Here is a 23,290-nt window from a genome sequence, read left to right as displayed (position 1 = left end):
TGGAACTAGATTATTCTGTGGCTTTATTTTATTCTTGATGGTATACCTTGAATGATTTTCTGTGTCAGTATTTAAACACTTTTCTCAGCTTTTAGGCATCGAAGAACAATCTGCAGTCTCCACATAATGACATGTATATAACCATCGCCCTACTAATGGACATTTGTGGGGTTTTTGTTTTGTTTTCTTTGTTTTTGTATACCATGTTTGAGTATTTCTGTAGTATAAATCCCTAGAAATGGAATTTCCTAACCCTAAAATCATATGTAATTTTTTGATATGATACCAAACTTCTTTAGAAAAAGACTGCCAGTTTATACAACCCAAATAGAATGTGATAACACCCATTTCCATGCCCCCACCAAGCCTAGGTACCATTGAATTTTTCTTTTTCATTAAGACCACATTTAATGGGGGATCCCTGGGTGGCGCAGCGGTTTGGCGCCTGCCTTTGGCCCAGGGCGCGATCCTGGAGACCCGGGATCGAATCCCACATCGGGCTCTCGGTGCATGGAGCCTGCTTCTCCCTCTGCCTGTGTCTCTGCCTCTCTCTCTCTCTCTGTGTGTGACTATCATAAATAAATAAAAATTAAAAAAAAAAAAATTAAAAAAAAAAAAAAAGACCACATTTAATGGAGAAGATATTTTATTATTCTTTTATTTTTCTGTATCCTCTGAACACTGTACCCAAACCAAAAAAATATACATTATTTTAACCTAAATCACAGCTAATATAATCTGTTTATTTTAGAATACATCAAACTGTAATTTTGTTTTTATTTTTATAGATTTCTAAATATAACTTTGATATTAAGTATCTGTTTTTTCCATGTATCATAGTGATACGTAATTATTATCCTATTATAGAATATTTAATGTCTTTCCAATGCCTCATTAATATAATTATATAGCAATAAAAATCTGTATACATATGGCTTTTTCCTAATTTTTCTGAGTGATTTATTAAAATGAACTCCAGATAGTGATATTACTGGGTCAAAGGTTTTAATTCTTTTTATGGCTATTGATAAGACTCATTAAATTGCTTTACAAAAAGTGTTAGATCAGTTTTTATAATCATCAAGAGTATATTATAGAGTAGATTTTTGACTACCTTTCTGAAATATGGTAAAATTATTGTTTTAAATTTAAGTAATATGTACTAGTTTATTTTCATAAATTGTAATGAGTGGATTATACACAAAGAATGGTGAGATAAATTATGTTTAAAAAATGGTTACTTTATCATGCTAACTGAAAGCAACAGGATAGAGAATGAGAGAGAAATACATAAAATTATATATGCCTCCATAATAGATAGCTTTTATTTTTTATATCTTTTTGTTTTTTCCTAATTAATCACCTTGGGTATTACAACAGGGCTAAATGTCTTCCACCTATTTCTGAGTTAAAAGATTTGTCTCTTTCTTTTAGGAAATTTACCAATGGTGTGGTTCCTCGTGCAACAAATACGAGCGTCTGAAGGCAAGCCAGGTTGCCATTGGCATTCGGGACAATGAAAGAAAAGGAAGATCTCAACTCATTGTGGTGGAAGAAGGAAGTGAACCATCAGAGCTCAGAAGGGTATTGTGACTTGTGTTGTTTTTTGAAGGTTTACCACTCTAAGTAGGGTGTGTGTGTGTGTGTGTGTGTGTTTTAGTTTTAACAAATTCTCTAATACTGGGGCTAGGCTAAGATTAAGTAAGGGGAAACATCAAGGTTATCTAAGTCATGATACAGAGAAAATAGAAAGTCGTGACTGTTTTCTTTCACCAATGGTATGACCACTGGAGGAAGCTCTGACTCCCATCATCTGTCGTATAGGTGGACAGATGGGTAACACTTTTGGCATTGACCATAAGAGCGTATTTTGGAAAGAAAATAGTTTATTCGTGTGAGCCTCTGAATATACATTTTTTTAATACAGTGATAGTCTTCAATTTTAGCATTATTTTATGAAAAGAATGAAATAAAATCTTATTCCAAGAGAATAAATATACCAATATTTTAAATATTTCAGTAATTTTAAACTAAGAATTATTGGCAAGGTGCATATGGTTTTAGTATAGTTATTAAATTAATTTGAAAATTATCTCCACAGCTCTTTATACCTTTGCTATTTACTTAGCAATTACGTCAGTCTTGGGCATTTGGTTGTAACCAATTTTTCCCCTTTAAGAAAACTGAAGTGAGTGCCTAAGTGTATATATTTTATATTTTAAGATTTTGATTTTGATTCAAGGATATAATCATATTCAAGTTATCTTGATACTTGGTACATTGATTCCCATTTGTCCATTCAACAGTATTTATTGGACACCTGTGGTATATCAGGCACTAACTGTTCCCACCTGACTTCACAGAACCCTGTCAAGATTTACTTTACAATAATATCATTTTTTTTTTTTTTATACAAGTGTATGGTGGCCTTGGGAGTCACCCATGATTGTGATAGCTTGGCAAGGCTGAAAGGAAGGCTGTTAGATGCCAAAGCCGTTAGTAAATGAGGGGACCATTTGGGAAGTCAATAGATGAAGGTATCATGAAGGGATAAGGGGAAGGCATGAATCTTGAAGTGTTTTCATCTGAGGACATTTAAGTAATAATCTCAAAAGTAGCAAAAAGAATTCTGCCCTTTGCCCCCCTTCTCCTTGTAGTTATTTGGGGGTATAAGAGAAAGAACCTTGGGAAAGACCTTAGAAGAAAAGGCTTCCTTTCAGGCTTTATCTGTGAGAAGGGGTTAAGGTTTTATGCAAGAACTTCAATAAATATTAGGTTCAGAGGCTGCACCAAGTCCTTGCTGGACACTGAGGATGGAGTCATGAACGGAATGAAGTCCTCATCCTTACGTAGCTCACAGTATGGTGTCTTGCAACACAAAATGTTGATATTTTTTTTTGCAATGATTTTATTCTCTTTATTTAGTTTTACTTTATTTCAAACAAGACACAATGTTTTAATAGTAAGCATGCATATGTGTGTGTCTTCCATGCTCTGCATCCTATAAGTTGTTTTCATTATAAGTTAAGAGAAGTAGAGTTCGCTTCATGGTGACCTTCTTCCTGGGGTCATGTCACTGCTGCTCAGGCTGCAAGCTCCTTGTGCTGGTGCCCGAAGGCTTCAGGGTCCACATCGGTGGGCATGAAGGTGTTTTTCACCATGCGCTCAGCTCTGGCCAGCCAGCCTTCCAGACGGTTGGTCACACAGGGGCCATCCTTGCAGGAGCTCTTCTGGTCAGTGAGGCTGGAGCCCTCAGTCTCCTGCTCCTGCTGCAGCTCACGAGCCTTCATCTGCACATAGTCCTTCACCACTGCAGTCAGTAGGACCCATATTTCGTCCTCAGTGAGTGTAGCAGATTCCAGTGGGTTCTCCAAGGCAGACCTGAATGGTGCAGCCTGTAGGATGCCTGCTTGATACATGACCAGGAGACCAATAGCCAGAAACGGGGACAACTTCCAGAATCCCATGACGCCTCTGTCTGCAGGCAGCCGGTGGCTCGGAGCACAGGCGGCGGCAGCTGTGGCAGTGTTGGCGCCCAATGTCAGGCGATGGCACCGTGGATGTGGCAGGGACCCTTGAGCTGAGCAGTGGCTCTGCTGCCTCCCAGCACCAGCAGCTGCTCTTATTCCTGCCGATCTGGGTCTGGGCGGGGGTCCAGGAACTCTACCCTGTGCCACATCGCTTCTAGGCATGTGGACTCTGCTTAGGAACCACTGCTCTCAGATGTCTTTATTCAGCATTCTTCCTTTTTAACTCTTGGGAGGGAATAAAAACTCCGGGCCTGGAGAACTCAGAGGAGAATCACAGAGGGAAACTCAGCAAGAACCAGTGCCTGGAAGTAGAGATGGACTAGGATAACCAGAATTGTGACAAGTGGCTGGACAATTGTAAGAGCTAAAAATTCCAGGAGGACCTGGCCCTGGTTGGGTGGAAGTGTGTTCCACAATTTTGTGAGATTTACATCTAAGACTCCACCAGGTTCTCACAGTAAGTCTACATAATCCAGTGATCAAAAATTATATGAGATCATTTTATTGTCATGTCTTTAAACTTTAGTATTTTAATAACCACCGAACACGACTTTCATCTTAGTGATGTTTTAAATGACTTTTATTCATTGGGAAGATATTCATGGTCAAATGCTAAGAGAAAGGCAGGATATAAAATTTTATAAATAATATGTATGTGTGTAGGTTTGTAGGTCAGTATATAGCTATATATTCTTAATATGTAAGTTTGTATGTAGGTAGGCATATAGATATATATTCATATATATACCTGGGAAGAAATATGCTGAAATATTGCCAAAATTACCAGTATTGTCTTTGACTCTTAGCATATGACTCCTTGTAATTTTTTTATTTGTCCTTGTATTTTCAAAATTTATTATAATAGATGTGTATTTTATTTCATTTTATTTTTATTTTTTGTGTGTTTTCCTTTTGTAATCAGGTAAAAAAAGGTCAACTAAAAAAAAACAAAGCAAAATTAGGGATTAACTGGGTTTCAATAGTCATACTAACATCACTAATAAGTTACACTTTGAGAACTTCAAAACAATTTCTTGAACTTTTAATATTCTTTCAAGGCCTCTGTTCTAGAGAGTTAATCACCACTTAAGTCTTCCAAATTTCATATTTGGAAGCAAAAATCTATAAATAAGATGCATTTCTAGTTGATAGTAATGTCTCCTTTCAATAACCATGCTTTGGTAAGAGTGGACTGAGGACTGAGATTCGTCCTGGTGGAGTAGTGAAGGGGCCCTAACTCTCAGACTAGCTTTTCCTCTGTCCTCTTGGGTCCCAAGTAAGTCCCTTAACCTCTGTTGTTTCTTGTTCCTCATTTGTAAAGTGCAGGGTTAGACGCAGCGGCTTCTGTGGTCCCTTTGGGTTCCAATGATCTATGATCCTGCCTTGTCTTTTTGGCAGTTTCTGTGTTTAATTACCAAGTCGTTTGTACTCTGATCCAGAAAGTGAAGGAAGCCACAGGCTTGGCACCTACTGCGTGTATACATTTGCTTGCTTATTAGATTTCATTCAGAGTTTTGAGAGAAAAAAAGTTTAAGCAGTCAATATATTACACTGTTAAATTTAAAAGGGAATGCAGGGTAGCCCGGGTGGCTCAGCAGTTTAGCACCGCCTTAAGCCCAGGGCCTGATCCTGGAGATCCGGAATCGAGTCACACGTTGGGCTCCCTGAATGGAGCCTGCTTCTCCCTCTGCCTGTGTGTCTGCCTCTCTCTCTCTCTCTCTCTCTCTCTCTCTCTCTCTCTGTGTCTCTCATGAGTAAATAAATGAAATCTTAAAAAAAAAAAAAAAAAGGAAATACAAACCTAAAGAAGAAAATTGTAAAAATATAACTTTGATCTTAAAACATTAGTGATAGAGATAAGGGGCGTCATCCTTAATGTAAAATGTGATGTTTTTGTGTTAGGGGATTTTCATTTTTTTGTGTTTTTTTTTAAAGATTTTATTTATTATTGAGAAAAAAAAAAGATTTTATTTATTATTGAGAGAGAGAGAGAGAGGCAGAGACACAGGCAGAGAGAGAAGAGGGCTCCATGCAGGGAGTGCGATGTGGGACTTGATCCAGGACTCCAGGATCACGCCCTAGGCCAAAGGCAGGTGCTAAACTGTTGAGCCACCCAGGGATCCCTCAAAATATCTTTTAAAACTGTCCTTTTAAGTGATTCGTTTTTAATAAGACTCTTTTAAAGTTATTTATCTTCAAAAGCTTTGAAGTCTCTATATGAAGGTTAATAATAGCTTAAAATCAAGGACTTGACACAACGAAGCCAGTTACATGATGGTTATTACATCATTACTCCATATTCGATGTGGAATATTCAGAATGTGTCTTTCTAACACATCAACACATTTCACTATGAATAGTGAAAAATACTTTTTCTGAGAGTTTTTTGGAGAATTCACCTTTATTTCTTGGTATTTCAGCTATCTTTTCATACTATTACGTTCATACTGTAATGTTCATAAAATTTTAATATGGCTTATTTCTAGGATGGTCATAAATTAATCCTTCAAACCAAAACACTTTGGAGAGTAACAGGGGGCACTCACCAGACAGGATTGGGAGAGAGCATGTGTTCACAAGACTCTGTGGGGAAATAGGGTGTGTGTTCAGCCTCTTATCTGTGTCTTTAGCACTCTTAAAAATTCATATTTCTAAAAAGGAAAATTATCCTGTACATGGAACTAACTAGAGCCTATAACTAAAATCACATTTTACCCTGTGCATGTTTTTTCTTCACTGTAAATGTATTTACCAGGAAAAGCTGCTCATTAATTATGTAATGCTTTTTTCTTGCTCTTCTTTTCCTATTTAAAATAAATAAACAATGAATGTGAAGTAGAATTAAATATGTCACTAACCCTAAGGTTCTAGACTTTCTTCATTGGTCCTATTTATCCTCTAAACATTAGGAGGCAAGCTAAAAAAAGTGCCCTCAGGAAAAATTGTTAAGGTCAATAATTTAACTGTTTTATAGACTTTCATTTTTTAAAGAACAGCATCTGGTAGATAACAAAACAAGAATGCAGAAAAGGCAAGTTTTTGAAATGAGAACAAAAATCAACTAATTTTTCTAATTCAGAAAGACTTCTTTCAATGATTTAATGAACTTCTGAAGTCTATAATAATTATAAATGCTCATGGTGGAATACTGGCAGCAAAAATACTACAGAAGATTTTAAGTAACTGCTCTATTGCTAACTGTTAGCTTTCTTGTTCTTATGAAAATGTGAAGGCTCCCTGGAAAGCCATGCACAATCGTTGTTTCAGATTCTGGACAAAAAGAAGATCGGAAGGAAAGCTGGAATACCATATTATGTCCAGCTAATAAGCATTTATTGAACACTGGGTTGGTTCCCAATGAAGCTCAGAAACTGCTTACTTTGTCATCTGATTGAGAAGAGAAGCACACACTAGAGCTAAGACAGAGTCAGAAAGTGGGAGCAGATTGTGAGGGTCCGCAAACACCAGAAAGCATGGTTGGATACCACCATTATTGGAAGCCTTCTCATGATAAAATTCATGTATTTTAGACTGTCTAAAAATAACAAATAGGCTAGATTAACCTCCAAAAGACTCTCCCAACATGGGACTTGTGTTCATCTTATTATAAGTCATAATTGACAGCTTGAAAATAAAATAATCCTTTTAATCATTCTCTTGGCAAGTTGATTGGATATGCACGATGTTCCCAGCAGAGCATCTTGTGAGTATAATCTAGAGTTGAATAGTGCAGATATTTCTGAAATTACTCTTTAGAGATGTTCATTTAGGCAAACAGTGAAACTTTAGTCCTATTTTTTCAAAGTATTTTGCCAAATAAAATTTATGTTATCACTTCCACTCTAAGTTCCTTGAGGGAAGGTATTACACTGCCTTTATATCTGTGTCACCGTTACAACTCGAACTCCTTGCACATTCATATTTGGATGAGTAATACAATTTGCTGTGAGCTACATGGTACCAGAAACCCATTACATTTGTTTTTCTGTTTTCTGGAGGATAGCAGTACCTCTTAAAAAACTTTCCTATGTTTTGATAATAGTGTTGGTGAAGATTTGAAAAAGCCACACTATTGATGGTTTTAAAGTCCACTGCATTTATGTAAGAGCAGTTGATATTTAGATAAGGGACAGCTCATATATTCTACTAGTCTTCTATCTGCAGACAGATAGTTACAACTAACCTTTTGGAAAGCAGCAACTGAATCTTGGGATTGTTTATATTTACCTTCCCATGTATTAGGCAGCACGTACTTTCACGTACGTGAAAGCATGTAGCATGGTAAGAAATAAGTAACTGGTCTAAAACTTTTCATTCTGTGGTAAAAATACAGTTCTCTGGAGCTGAAGCTAGATACCCTTATCTGTAGAATCCTTCCTCCCAGGTCGGGTCACCTCCCCACTTAGTGTCCAGCAACCACAAAAACCCACATCTCTCACTGACTAGCACACAACAGGGCTGTTCACTGGCCTTGACCACTTTGCTTGGCTGTGGCCCGCATCCCGGTGCTGCTGCTTCTCATGACTAGATTAAAAATGAATATGGCCCATGAACTCCAAGGAACTACCCAAATATAGAGCTTTATTTTTGAAATCACTCCATGTATTTGTTTTATTCTTCCCCCAAACTTAACATCAAAAGACTGTGCATATTACTAATGCCTCTGAACTTCTTATGTATAAATTTATGGAAAAGTAAAACCAGGAGTGATTTTGAACATTTAATAATAAGCTTTGAAATATTCATACATTTCAGCATGTAAAGTATGATTAAGAAAGAAAAAAATTGGAATTTGGAAATTTAGAATTCTGTCAACATTCCTTAAAATTTCTTTGTGGAAATGTTTGTTTCCTAGAATAATCTTGGGTTTATTGGACTTACATGAGATCACATTTTAAACTTTTAACTAAAATATTATTGTATGTTTAAATCAAGCATGATCATTTTGACATGATGTTATAGATAGTGGGAGGAACTGTTTTCTGGGGATAATCTTTGATTAGATACATCAATCCCTATTTATCTTTGTAGACTAGTATCAAATGAACTGTAGAAGTTCCAAGTATAGAAATAGGGCGCTGTTTTGAAAATCCACCTCATGACCATTTTAGAACAATGAATATATAATATTTTTTAAAGGATCTAAAGATCTATAGAAAAGTAATACAAAAATAAAAATCACATTGCTTTTTAAAAGCATCTGGGAACAAACGTGGGTATTTGGAGCTCCTTAAATGTAAGACCTAAGGTTGTTTTGTGGGTTTGTAATAGCCACACACATACAAATCACTCAGTAAGCTATTATCTCTTGCCTTCTTACAGATTTCATTGTTAGTCACAGCTCTGTAAGGGCAGAAATTTGAGTAGCTCGAGATATTAATTTGGTAAATAGACACAGTAAACACTTTGACAGTGAGACAAAGATTTTATCAGAGAAACACTTATCCTTGTGTGCTGTTCAAATAGCTTTAGCTTCCTTGTTTATGCCTCCTTTATTTTCCAGGGCCTTTTTGTAAATTTTTGGGAAATTAAATAATATCTTAAAGATTTTGTAATTTCCCATTCTAGCGGCATGGTGTCTGGCATGTAGGTGCTCATCAGTATTCATTGACCGAAATAACATTATTATGAGAGCCATGTAGAAAGAGAAGGTCCATTTATGGGCTTAACCATTTCAAGGTTTTTCAGTTAAAAGGATTCAACATGTTTGCCACTCTCTCCAGTTTAGTCTTGCCTAGAAAATATCAGAGGGCCAGAAAATACTTTTCTCCTATTCTTTTCTCTACTGCATTGGAATTAAATAATTTTCTCCATTTTGCATTACAGCCATGATATTTAGTACATGGTCAAAATCTGAAGAATTATACTGACAAGTAGCCATGCTGCAGGGTTATAATGCTTTCAAGAACACTGTGCTTGCTATGGCTCTGTTTCTTTTTCTTTCTTGTCAGAGTTAATTTTATATGCCATTTATTGATAGTTCACTGTATGCCAGGCACTGTTCAAGGCACCATTCATTGTTGTCATTTATTTTAATGAATCTTTTATTTGGATTTCTAGTATTCAATTCAGATACTCATTTTGTTTCTCACCAATTGATTTAGTGGTTGAAGTTGAAATATTCATTTTTGGGTTTTTTAAAAAAGATTTATTTATTTTAAAGAGAGTGCATGAGTGGGAGGAAGGGCAGAGGGAGAGAAAGTCTCAAACAGACTCCCCACTGAGCACAGAGCTCAATGTGGGGTTCCATTCCAGGACCCTGAGATCACGACCTGAGTTGAAACCAAGTCAGACACTTACACAATAGCCACCCAGGAGCCCCAGGACCTTCTGAACAAAGATAAGATACAGTAATAGTATAGTTTACCATATGCTGCAATATAATATTTCAAATAATCTTCCACTTTGTCACACCAAAGTTCAACATGAAGACTTGTGAACTTACTGATCAGGTGTCACTTTTATTTACCAAACCCAAATTAATACCTCTTGGCAATCATTTCTGAATGAGATCATTTTTCCTTAGTTGGTAGCTGAGGTGAGGGAATAGTGTGATAGGACCTGTAAATAAGATAGTACAATTCTAAGACAGATGGACTATATAGAAGGATAGATCTTTGTCTCCACAGGTCTATATTAGAATTAATAAACTAATATAAATATTAAACTAGAATGTCAGATTTAATTTTCCTTCTTTATATTTCTCATGTTTCTTATATTAGTGATACTATATAATAAAAACCTAACAGTAAGAATATGTTTTCTTTAAGCAATTTTAGATAATTTATCTTATCTCAATCTATATATGTATATATATATAACCTGTATAAATATACATATTTATTTATAAAAAGGATTTTAGAGGCACATAAGTGGTTCAGGCAACTGAAAAGCAGCTGCCTTTGGCCCAGGTCATGATCCTGGAGTCCCGGGATTGAGCCCTACTTTGGGCTCCCCACTCAGTGGGGAGTCTGCTTCTCCTTCCCCTTCTGTCCCTCCCCTTGCTCTTACTCTCTCTCTCTCTCTCAAATAAATAATTAAATCTTTTTTAAAAAGAATTTTAAAGTAACTTTGTTAGGAAAACATGATTTGTTCAGGTACATACAGTATGTTTTCAGTAGAAACCAAGAGGCAATCCTTAGTTGTAGGTATAACATTCTACTAGTCAGGAAAAAGATACAAACATACTGTTAAAAAATATTAAAATATATAAGTACGTGCATGCAAACAAATAAGAGCCATGCAGATATACAGGGAAATGAGGTACTATGCCATGCATAATGGAGAAATTAAATTACCAATGCCCAATTTCAATGAATACTGGCAACTAAAAAGCAAACCCAACTGAATGTAGATTTTAATGAAGTCTGACAGAGTGCATGGACAAGACAAATACGTTAATTAAAAACTATCTCAAAGCAAGCAACAAATGCAATACAATTAAATATAAGTTGCTGTGATATTCACTGTCATGGGGTTCTATTGCTATGTGATGACATAATTTCTCTCATCTTTTTGTTCTGGGGTGATAAAGGCAAGTGGCTCACTAGCAGGCTGAGTTTTGTTTGTTCCTTAATCTTTCTAGTTATGCTTTCTTTGTATCATACAAGTAATTATTATCATTAACACAGAAATTCCATAATCTAAGAAACAAATTTGTGACTTTTTTTTTCTGCAGATGAGGTGACAACAGCAAACCATCATAGCAAACATCCAGTGCCTATCATGTGACTAACGTTCTTCTATCATCTTTACAAGAATGAGCTCATTTCATTCTTACAACAGCCCTGTAGATCTGTTCTATCCTGTCTTAGTTTGTGTTCCTCCAAAAGCCAATGCTATACAAGGACTTGGGGGCAGGTGGTTATTTGGAAGATGATCCTGGAAGCAGAAAATAGGAGTAAAGTGAGGCAATACTTTGTAAATACATAGTTTACTGCTCTGGGAAACTGGGGCTAGTCCCAGAGGGACCCTATGAGAAGCTATATGGAACACACTTCAGAATTAGTCCACAGGTGGTTGAGGTTGCTGCAGGATTTACCTAGTAATTCCCATCCTTCATGGGCTGAGGGTCACTCTTTGGGTGTTAACTTCCCAGAATTCCAGCCTTCCTTTGTGTGGAAACATACAGTACAGCTCGGTGGCCAGATAATGCCATCAAACAGAGAGCAGAGGGCTTAGATCTTTAAGAAATTAATTACAGATGACCTCTGAGGTAGACCAAGGTGAAATGGGCAGAGCACCAATGGGATCTCTATATCTTTACTTTATGGATGAAGGAAGTAAATCATAGAGAAGCTGCCAATCCTCTCTGGACAAGACACACTCTCTGAACATCTCTGAATTTGAGAATCCTTCCAGGCTATTTTCATAGGGTTGAAAACAAATGAAGTGTGTCCTGCTACTTCTTTTATTTGTCCATGAGTGTAATAACTGGTGGATCATGTTAAACTTCCTCACTAAATTTGGAAGCAACCTCAGTATCTTTTTCTGCAGACTGCTCCGGCAGCCACTGCCTATACTGGCATTTGTAAATGCAAGGACAGGCGAAACTCCTTTAGCATCCCAGCACTGAACGTCCACTCACTGAGGACAGGGGCCAGAGCTAACTTACTAATCATTATAGCTCCCAACCCTTTCCAATGGGATATATCATAGATACTCCATACCTAAACCTTACTGATAAATAAACTGTAACTGATATATGCTGACTCACCAAGATAAGATCATATGTACAGGACTAAATTGGGAGATATGATTGAAACAGATGGGAAGACCAGAGAATCTGCTTCATAACCAAAGACTAATGGTATCATATATATTTCAATTGTAGAGAAGAGATGATCTTATTTTCCTTCTCAGCATTATTAATTATTCCTTTGCTGATGCATAGGAGACTATCTTCAGGTTTTGCTTGAACAGGGATATTTAGAACTGTCTTCAACTTGTTTTAAATCTAAAATATAAGACTTTGACAAGAGTGCACTGTCAAGACATATGGAGTTCTTAGTGACATCATTAGATCAAGACATGAACAAGTAATAAGTGAATAAGTAAACATAAGTCCACAGGGAGGTATGTGGCAAGAAATTCAATGGTAAAATTATCATGCAAAGAATCACAGTGGTGAATGGCAACGTCTTGCCAAGGAGAGAAAATGACCCTCTGAGCAAGGCAAGTTTCATTCTATGTATATAAAGGTGGAGAAAGGATGAGACCTAACTTTTGGGGAGTTCTCACGACATGCCAGGTACAGTGACAGTCACTTCACATACATTATTTCACTAAATCATCATGATGATTGTGAATAGCATTAATTATTAGACCATTTTAGGGGTGGAAACAAAGTCACAGAGTCACTCTGGACATAGTAATGTCCAAATGGGTTTCCAGTCTTAACAAACCAAACAAAAAAAGATTTTATGATTCCTAGAAAGGGTAGATGGGCTAAAATCTTTACCTGAAATTTGCTCTGGGGCAGCTTCCTGACTGCAGGCCATGACAGTTTGTCCAGGGAAGAGTTCCCTGAGAAGCTATTTCAACATCAGAAATGCTTAGAAGACCTGTCCTGATGTTGAGATAGATAAGCCAGGTTAACAAAGCTGATGCCACTAAAATTGTGAATATATCACAGAACCAGGCCCAGAGGGGTTTGAAAATACACAGTGCCAGGGCTTCAATCAGGATTTTGGGCTCAGATTCAGACTTTAGTACTTATTATCCTAAGTCCCCAGATGGTTCTAATATGTAGCCAATTAAGACAACTGCTCTAATTTAACAAGTTGGCATTCTGGCTTATGTATTTTAATACGTAAGTTATGTTAGCTTTTTCCATACTATAGTATCTTATAAGTTAGCTTTCCATTGTATAGTAACTTTTAATTTGCTCTCCATATTACCATAACTTAAGAGTTAACTTTCTTGTAAATTGGACCCTCTAAATCTGATCTCCAATACCCTGATGCTACTGTCAAAGAATGAGACCTGCATCATGGTGAGTTGTCCAAGGCCACAGCATTCTCTGAGCCCTCTAGAGGTACACTGTCAAATACAGCATTGGCTGACACAAATGGCTATTTAAATTCTGACTTAAATTAAGTAAAATTAAGTAAAATAAAAAATCCAGTTACCTGGTTATGCTAGCCATATTTCAGGTACTCAGTAGTTGCAGGTAGCTAATGACTACCATATTCTAAAGGAGAGATGTGGAATATTTCAGTTACAGAAAATTCTATTGGACACTCCTGGCCCAGATTATTAAATAACCAAACCTCTCCTGCAGACTCATAAACCACTTTAATCTTTTATCCAAACATGTACTTAATATGCTTTCTTTCAGTCTAAAATAACTTTACCCACTACTTGATGTATTAAATTACCCTTTTTATTTGATTTATCAGTAATGGAGTAGAGGTGTTTCAGAGGCAGGGACGCACACCACTGAGATCAGGAGAGCAAATGTTGGAACTTCATATCCAGATTAGGTGGAGCTAGCTAACTGAGGTCATAGCTTTTCTGAGAATTGCCTGTGATTTTATATCTCTGTATGTCTTCCCTGTTATCAAATATTTATCTGACTTACACCATAAATTACTTGGAAGCAATATAACAAGGCTATATTTTGCCTTTATAGTTTATTTCTGTTCACCATATGTTAACAATCAACTAATTTTTTTTTCCCAGTTAGGGAAGGGAAATAAGACAGGAGAATTTCTGGGTAATTAAAACATTAGCTCTTGGGACCTGAGAGCCTCCTTTGTATTTAAGTGGTAACAGTAAGAAGACTGTGATGTCTCCTATGCTGTGGGGAGTTGGGAGGCCTGGGGTTTGCATCTTCGCTTTACTATTTACTAGACTTGGACTTCAGGCAAAATTCCTAGCTTCTCTCATTCTCATTTTCCTAATCTGTCCAGCTGAAATCACAGTTGAGAAGCACATGAGACTTTTTTATGTTAAATTCTTTGAGGACTTGATACCAATTGGAACATTTTCATCCAGAGTGATCTGGAGTCTTAAGTTAGATATTGTTCTTCCTCCAGGCTATGTATTATCCCTTCTTTTCCTACCATTCACTCTGAATACTTACTTGTTCAAACATCCTGAGTTATCTATAGAAAGTTAAAATAGAGAAAGCGCACTTGAGGGAGCAAGATCAGAAATGTTGGAATTTCATATCCCAAATAGGTGAGGCTGGCTAAAAGATTCAAAATAAATAAAGACAGATGCAAATGTGAAGATTAAGTAAAGATTATGAAGAGAGAGCATTTTTTTTTTTAACTTCCTGGTCCTTTTTTTTTTTTTTTTTTTAATTTATGATAGTCACAGAGAGAGAGAGGCAGAGACATAGGCAGAGGAAGAAGCAGGCTCCATGCACCGGGAACCTGATGTGGGATTCGATCCCGGGTCTCCAGGATCACGCCCTGGGCCAAAGGCAGGCACCAAACCGCTGCGCCACCCAGGGATCCCCTGGTCCTTCTTTCTTAAATGAACTTACACATAGGCCTATTTATGTCTTAAAAGAAAAAGTCCCCATGGGTCATAGAGAAAAAACACAGAACACTAAGGATGGACTAGACCCATGTCATGAGAACCCAGAAAACCCAAAGCTAGAGGACTGTGAATCTAAAGCAAGCTGGTGTACTTGCTCTAATGATTCAATATAAATATCTCCTGGATTATTTTGAACTGAACTCCTGTTGAAGACAAAGAGTGAACAGCAGAACAAAAGCTCTACGTTGGCATAGAATAAAATTATATTCCCACAAATTTCCAACCTCTCTAATGTACTTAGTGTCTTTAGTTGTTAAACATTTCCATTATGTTACTAACAAACAGAGAGAGAAGATAGAGATACTCCCATTTTTCTGCTAATACCACACCTATAACAAAGTAGCACCCATGACCTTTGGAATCATTTACTTTCTTGATGAAAAATTAAGGCCCTTTGTCACTGGTGGCCACCTGTAGATCTTTACATTAACAAAAGTTTCTCTGACTAAAATTCCTAGAGCATTTAGGAATCCATCAAGAATAGTTACTATGCTTTGATGAACTGAGTGAAAAAGCCTGAGGGAGAAACCTAAGATAGATTATAAATTAAAAGGAGTTACAATTACTGTGTTTGAAGTAATGAAATGCCAACTATTTCTTCCATGGGGAGAGAAAATAAATACAAAAACAAGATGTCAGTATTTTTTGTTTAATAAAAGCTTTTGCAGTTGTATTTATTAAAGACAAATATCTGCTTATTATTGAAATTTTACATAATATACGTAGTCATAGTAGAGACAAAATATATCCTCAAGTCCCACCTTTTAGGAAAAAAGTAACTAAATTTTTCCTGATCTTCGTTTTCATGTATGTATTTCTGTGCTTTCACAAGAAAGATTTCATATTGTAGATAATGCTTTGCAAGCTAAATTTATATTATTCTGAACATTTCTTGACCATCACATGATTTTTATAATATTTTAATGTCTCTATAGTTTTCCATTCTGTTGATACACCCTAATTTATTTAATCAATCCCTTTCATGTTAGGCATTTATGTGGTTTGTTTTTTATTTTTTATTTTATTATTTTTTTAAAAAAGATTTTATTTATTTATTCATGAGAGACACAGAGAGAGAGAGAGGCAGAGACACAGGCAGAGGGAGAAGCAGACTCCATGCAGGGAGCCTGATATGGGACTTGATCCCGGGTCTCCAGGTCTCCAGGATCATGCCCTGGGCTGAAGGTGGCACTAAACCGCTGGGCCACCAGGACTGCCCTGGTTTGTTTTTTAATATGTAAAATGCTGTGATGTATTTTTAGGTTGATTCTTTCATGTATTTTAATTATTTCCTTAGAATAAACTACCAGAATAGAATTATTGGGTTAAATAATTGGTCTGTTTCTTGAGTTTCTATTACCTACTTCTAGGCACTTTCCAGAATTTGCCTTCTCACCAGAGTGGTTGGTTGAATACAGAAGCTTTCCCAACATCAGATGTTATAAGTTGCCTCCTAACTTTTAACAATTTCATGGGTAAAGAAGTGTTGTTTTATTTTACATTCCTGGTAGCTCTTTCATGTTATTGAATACTGTCCTATCTTGTTTGAAGAGCTGTTTGCTCACACAGCCCCGTGATGTGACACAAGAACTTCCCTCTGCCAGCCTTCCATGCCCACAGCATGGGCAGAACCGATAAGAAGGGGAGTAGAGAGAGGATTTGGAGAGAAATGAGACAGCTGTGGAGGGAGGGGGGCAGAGCATGGTCACCAGATGAACTAGCATATGTGCCGCACAGTAGACATGCTAGTATTGCTCTAAGCAGAAAGAGAGAACTAAGAGTGGTCCCTGTACATATCTCTGCTATGAAACAATTCTGTTTTATCGCTAGAGACCAGGCCTGCACAACTAAATGTGAAGACCCTTTTGAAGTGGCTACAGAGGCAGCACAGCATGTTAGTTAAGAGCATACGCTCTGGAGCCAGAGTTCAAATCCTGACTCTGTCCTTTGTTGTAAGCTGCATGACTGTGGACAAGTTACTTAGTCTGTTTCTTGAAGCATCAAATGATATAATAACTGCCCAGTTGATGTGAAGATGAAATGGCTTGTTAAATCTAATGTTCATAGACTGGTGTCTGGTAAGTAGGGGTATATAAGCATCTTTTGTTTTTTAATTTATTTTAATTTATTTTTTTTTTTTTGAGAGAGAGCAAGCGAGCACACAAGAGTGGAGGGAGGGGCAGAGGGAGAGAGGAAAATCCTAAGCTGGCCTCACACTCAGTGTGAAGCCCGACTTGCACTCGGTCTCACAACCCTGAGATCATTACCTGAGCTGAAAGCAAGAGTTGGACACTTAACCCAATGAGCTACCTAGGTGCTCCTGTAAGCATATTTTAAACAAAATTTATAAAGTCCCTGGCATGGCACATAGTAGCACTTGAGAAGCATTAGCTGAAGACATGTAATACACAATAAAAGGTAATAAATATCAACAAGTTTCAATACATGTGGTTTAGATAGGAAGGGTACTAGGTATTAAAGGATAGTTTCAAACAAATAAAATCATGAGTTTCACACAAATATAAACTAACCCACATCAAAGATTTTATTTAGGGATGCCTGGGTGGCTCAGTGGTTGAGTGCCTGCCTTCCGCTCAGGGCGTGATCCTGGGGTCCTGGGATTGAGTCCCACATCAGGTTCTCCACAGGGAGTCTGCTTCTCCCTCTGCCTATGTATCTGCCTCTTTCTCTGTTTCTCATGAATAAATAAATAAAATCTTTAAAAAAAAAAAGATTTGATTTAAGGTCATTCATTAATGAGATAACTAGTAAGGGGAGCCTGGGTGGCTTAGTTGGTTAGGCACCCAACTCTTGATTTTGGCTCAGGTCATGATTTCGGCTTAGGTCATGATCTCTCAGGGTCATGAGATTGAGCCCTGCATTGGGCTCCGTGATGGGAGTGGATCCTGCTTAAGATTCTCTTTCTCCTTCTACCCCTCCCTCCATGCTTTCCATTCTCTCTTGGCTCTCTTAAAAAAAAAATTAAAGTTATTGAAATTATGGCATTAAAGGGATCTCTGACAGAATTTAAGCCTCAATATTTAGCAGTTCTGTGAGACGATCACTTTACCTCTTTAAGCATCAGTGACTTTTTCTGTAAAATGAGGATAACAGTATCTAGCTTATGGAATCCCTCATAAAGATAAAATAGTATGTGTCCCAAACTCCTGATACAGTGTGTAACTCATAGTAGACATTCAATAGGCAATAATTCAATAACTATTACTGTGCTAATTATAATTGGCTGAACCAGCCAAAGGATAATTGTTCAGTTTTTGCTTCTACCACCTGCAGTCAACCCAGGTTGAAGTTACACACAGCATTCGGTAAAGCTCTGGGGAAGGAAAGTATGTGGTTCCCACCAGGGATGCTGAAAATATCAGTTTGGTGAGAGAAGGAGAGAGGGCAGAGAATGCTGAGAAATAATGCAGTGTAGGTAACATCCAGTCTCTGAGGGGGCTTTGGAATCCAGACAGAGTTTTGGCAGCCAGTTTGGCATCATCTGGAGTGTAGATTCTGGGGCCTCACCCCAAACCTCCTGACCTAATGGCTGGCAGTTGAGATTGTTTATTTTATCAGGTTACCCACATATTGCTTGACTGCATTGAACTTTAAGAATCACCGGTGCAGATTTAAGATAGAAACCTTTATCTGGAGTCATAATTTTTTTTAAAGATTTTATTTATTCATGAGAGACAGACAGAGAGGGGGGTGGGAGGGAGATGCGGCCTCCATGCAAGGACCCCGACATGGGACTCAATCCCAGGACTCCAGGATCACGCCCTGGGCCAAAGGCAGGCACTAAGCCACTGAGCCACCCAGGGATCCTTGAAGTCATATTTTTGAAACTTAGGAGCAAAGTGAAATAAGGGGCCTCCCATCCAGGGTACAGGATAACTTTCTGGATGAAAAAAAAATGAGGTGAGCCCTGAGGGCAGGAAGGAACTGACAGGAGTAGGTGCAACCCATCAATTGACTCAGGTGGTGAGGGACTTTGCTAAGATGGGAATAAGGTGACTCTAAACATTATGATAAAGAAGTAGAATGGAATGACTATGAGGGTAAGAGATCAATATGGAGGACAGGAAGTATCCAAAATTAACCTCCTGATTTTAAGTCCAGGTGAATAGAATAGAGATTCACTGACACAAATGGAGGATTGCGAATGGTGAGTTTTGTGGAAAGCTAAGTTCAGGGATCCCTGAGTGGCTCAGCAGTTTAGCGCTTGCCTGCAGCCCAGGGCGTGATCCTGGGGACCCTGGATCGAGTCCCACGTCAGGCTCCCTGCATGGAGCCTCTTTCTCCCTCTGCCTGTGTCTCTGCCTCTCTCTCTCTTTCTTTCTGTGTCTCTCGAATAAATGAATAGAATCTTTTTTTTTTTTTTTTTTTTAAAGAAAGCTAAGTTCAGTCTGGAGCATTTTAAAGGATGATGATACTTTTAAGTGGAAATTTACAGAAAATAATTGAAGGAAGGGGAGGGGCAGGGAGGCTCCAAGCTTGAGTGACAGGTCTTGGCTAGGACAATAGAAGAAATTTTTAAGAAACATTCTCAGATAAGACTTCTCTGTTTCCTTTCCTCTTTATATTGTCAAAATATATGTTTTTTTATCCACCAAGGATCATATAAGTTCATGATAATCACTTGAGAAACTTAAAATGAATGTTTTAAATTTAGGCATTATCCTACTTATAAAAAAAAGCTGTATTTATAGTTTATTTCAAGGATCAAAATATATAGCTTAGTTGATAAAGAGAACATGTTTAATTATTTTTCTCTTTCCAGGCAAGATATAGTATCCTTAAGGTCTGGGAAGGTGGTTAGAAACTCATTTGTTTACTCATACCCCAGAGAGGTATTTGGTAAATGCTTAGTTGTTCAACTGAACTTTATTTTTTTTAATTTTTATTTATTTATGATAGTCACACACGGAGAGAGAGAGAGAGAGAGAGAGAGAGAGAGGCAGAGACACAGGCAGAGGGAGAAGCAGGCTCCATGCACCGGGAGCCCGGCGTGGGATTTGATCCCGGGTCTCCAGGATCGCGCCCTGGGCCAAAGGCAGGCGCCAAACCGCTGCGCCACCCAGGGATCCCTCAACTGAACTTTAAAATGATTCTTGGCAATACCTGACAATGTACATCATTCCCCTACCGTGCAGTTAAGCCTGTTTCTGGTAAATCCCACGGGTTCAACTCCCAACTATGCTACAATCCTTTGAGAGGCTAATTAAGATCCTTGGCTCATATGGGAATTGTTGTCTGAAAATTAAAAGTTAGAGTGTGTCCCAAATCTCAGACTCACTTGGCCCACTGGGAAACTTCCAAGTATTAGATGTGTCCTCAACCCAAATTGTTGATTCCAAACTACTATCCTGGTTGAAGCTGAATCACGAAAGGGTGCATAAGGAGCCTGTTCCTGCTCTTAGAAGACATGCAAACTTCTAGCACAGTAAAGTTGTTTAAAAAAAAAGCACCTTTGCAAGTGTTTTAATTTTTGTCTTGATCCTACTTTTAGCAAAAAAGAAAAACTGTATCATCATCATTTGATATATACAATAATTAAAATGTTTTATTGATCACTGTGTCAACAGAAAGATCTGCATGTTCCCAGAGAAAATAGCTTCTGTAATGTGTTTCTAAACTGGAGGCAGTGTCCATACTTGAACAAGGATTAGAATTTATATACATTTTTATTGTTGCCTGGTATTTGGCAGTATGTATTTTCACACAATGTATTGTAGTGAAATAAAACACATTATGCAGGTGTTTGTATATGAAATATTGTATATGAAATGTATATGAAATATTTATTGAATCTAAATGAATATCTTCTTTGCATGTTCTAAACTTGAATTATGCTTATGTTGTTCTAAAAGTCACATTATTTAGAGTAAGTTTATATTTTTTTCCTGTCCTTGACATATTATATTTGTGTCAATTAATTTAATCAGTTAGGTTGCTTTGTATACCTATATTTTTGTGATTGTAGTGAGTAGAAAATCAAAGCAGATTCAAATGTGCTTTCTAATAATGCCTTATATACTTGAACATTTGGATTATATCATATATTCAGAGAATAAATACGTTCGTTTATTATTTGACAATCACTTATTGAGTATCTCTTATGCTCCAGAAACTATGCCATATATGTAGCAGGAAATAGCATTGTGTAGTCAAGAATTTGTCCTTTATCTAATGATAACGGTACTCTACCCTCAAATAGTAATTTGATACAAGTTTTTGCAATTAAACCTATAGATTACTTCTAGAAGTGGAGGTCACAAGAAGAAATTCTGTTATGGAAGTGAATTTAGAAATCATATTTTAATTGATTCCTACTAGTCTAAAATAATATGAACACCTGTGCTTTCAAAGTGTAGGATTTTACTTTCTTGGAAGTTCACATCATGGCAAATTCAGTGTTTGTTTACTTAATGCAACTGATTCATTTGATCCTTGGGAAAAGGCCAGTGTGGTATGATTGGTGAGAAATGTTTGAGCCTGGTCGTTTTAACTGCAAATATTTTATAATCTGTGTCTTTAGAAATATAAGATAGTTTACTTAAAAAAAAAAAAAAAAAAAAAGCTAAACCCTGCGTCCTTTAATGAGAGATCTTTATCTTTTTATCTGGTCACTTTTTTCTAGGTTTTAGGGACAAAGCCTGAGCTCAGGGATGGAGACGATGATGACGACATCGTAGCAGACATAACTAACAGGAAAATGGCCAAACTCTACATGGTAAGTTCACTGTTAGTGAGTTCTGTTGTTTTTACTAGACTGGATGTAGCCCAGAGGCCTGTTATGGAAAGGACTCTGCTACAGCTGATAATTCTTGTTGCTCTCAAAGAGAAGTATGTAGGCAGAATCCATTCTTTGCTCTAGTGTGCTTATTAAAATTCCTCTTTTTGTTACTTACTTTTCTTAAAAATGTCAAATAATAAGTGAAATGATTGCTACAACTTAAATAAAATTAAATAGGGTTGTGTGATAGTTTGCAACAATATGTTTTGATATATATGACATTCAATAAAATGTTTCCTTCATGGAATAAAAATACTTGGGAAACTTTTTCTTATAAAATTGTGATAAACTATAAAATCTTCACATTATTTTAATGTTACAGGAGGGCAAAGCTATCAAATCAAACAGCTGGGAGGAAACAGGGTAAAAACAGCCCTATCCTGGGCATTGGAGACCTTGTGGTGATCACCCACTAGATGACCTTGGGCAAGATATGACCATGCTGGATCTCAGTTTTTTTTATCTGAAAAAAAAAAAAAAAAAAAAAAAAGATTACATGAGATTTTTTTTAGGTTCCTTATGACTCCATGATTTTATAATTTTATTGCTGGTGAAAGTAACAGAAGCTACAGATATACCATTTGAAGAGACTGCTCAAATGGGATTCTTCAAGAGTTCCCATCCCTTGTAACTTTCCAAGCACATGATTTAGAACAGACCATTAATCTCTTTGCAGAACTAAGTAGTCATCAGTCATCACTGGAAGGAGTTACATATGCTCTTCTTTAAGGGAACTTCTAGCTCAGAAACTGATCTGAATGAAGATCAAATGTGTCTAATAACTTGCATTTTGTAAAGGGGAAGTCTATTATTTTCTTCCTAGAGGGCAAAGGAACATGTAGTCACCACTTCTGCTAAATACTGATGATTTTAATATAAGTCACACAGCAATTGTTATTCTAAAGACTTCACGGGTCACCTCAATGGCTCAATCAGTTGAGCCTGGGACTCTTGGTTTCCACTCAGGTCTGGATCTCCGAGTGTTGGGGCACAGTCTGCTTAGCCTTTGCCTTTCCTTTCCCTTTGCCCCAACCCCAGTGCGTGTGCTCTCTCTCTCTCAATTAATTAATTAATAGTAGAAAGGGGGGTGGAGCAGAGACAGGCAGAGGGAGAAGCAGGCTCCATGCAGGGAGCCCGGCAACGGACTCGATCTTGAGTCTCCAAGATCACACCCTGGGCTGAAGGCAGCGCTAAACCCCTAAGCCACCCGGGCTGCCCTGAAAGTAAAGTCTTAATGGCACTTTTTTTTTTCACTACTGCTTACAAAATCCCCTTTCAACAGCTTAAATATCTTTTATGCCACATCATCAAATAAAACCATCCTTCCTCTTGGAGAGCATTATGAACTAAAATATTTTAAAATGTGAAAATGTTAATCCTGAATCATTGCTCCCTCTAGTGGATATATAAT

General features: G+C 37.2%; 1 protein-coding gene, 1 long non-coding RNA gene and 1 pseudogene across 4 annotated transcripts in view; 1 reads left to right on the top strand and 2 right to left on the bottom strand.

The window, feature by feature from the left end:
* The window catches only part of SCIN (scinderin), a 77,816-nt gene that overhangs the window by 25,357 nt on the left and 29,169 nt on the right, over window positions 1–23,290 (top strand). The window contains exons 4-5 of one of the 2 annotated variants that reach the window (XM_072783979.1): window positions 1,435–1,584; window positions 21,724–21,816. In XM_072783979.1, the coding sequence (XP_072640080.1) occupies window positions 1,435–1,584; window positions 21,724–21,816 (243 nt within the window). Of the gene's footprint in view, window positions 1–1,434; window positions 1,585–3,814; window positions 3,988–21,723; window positions 21,817–23,290 lie in introns of those variants that run through there. The other variant, XM_072783980.1, reaches the window with a different exon arrangement.
* LOC140608961 (calcitonin receptor-stimulating peptide 2 pseudogene) lies at window positions 2,891–3,707 on the bottom strand (annotated as a pseudogene).
* Window positions 21,901–23,290, bottom strand: part of LOC140608962 (uncharacterized) — a 62,929-nt gene continuing 61,539 nt past the window's right edge. Inside the window, exon 7 of one of the 2 annotated variants that reach the window (XR_012010958.1) lies at window positions 21,901–22,342. This is a non-coding gene — a long non-coding RNA (uncharacterized lncRNA). The remainder of the gene's footprint in view (window positions 22,343–23,290) is intronic. The other variant, XR_012010957.1, reaches the window with a different exon arrangement.

The sequence above is a fragment of the Canis lupus genome, chromosome 18 (genome assembly GCF_048164855.1).
Source record: "Canis lupus baileyi chromosome 18, mCanLup2.hap1, whole genome shotgun sequence".
In the NCBI taxonomy this organism is placed as follows: Eukaryota; Metazoa; Chordata; class Mammalia; order Carnivora; family Canidae; genus Canis; species Canis lupus.
The sequence above is the reverse complement of the archived record's forward strand: the minus strand, read 5'-3'. Positions and strand labels throughout refer to the sequence as shown.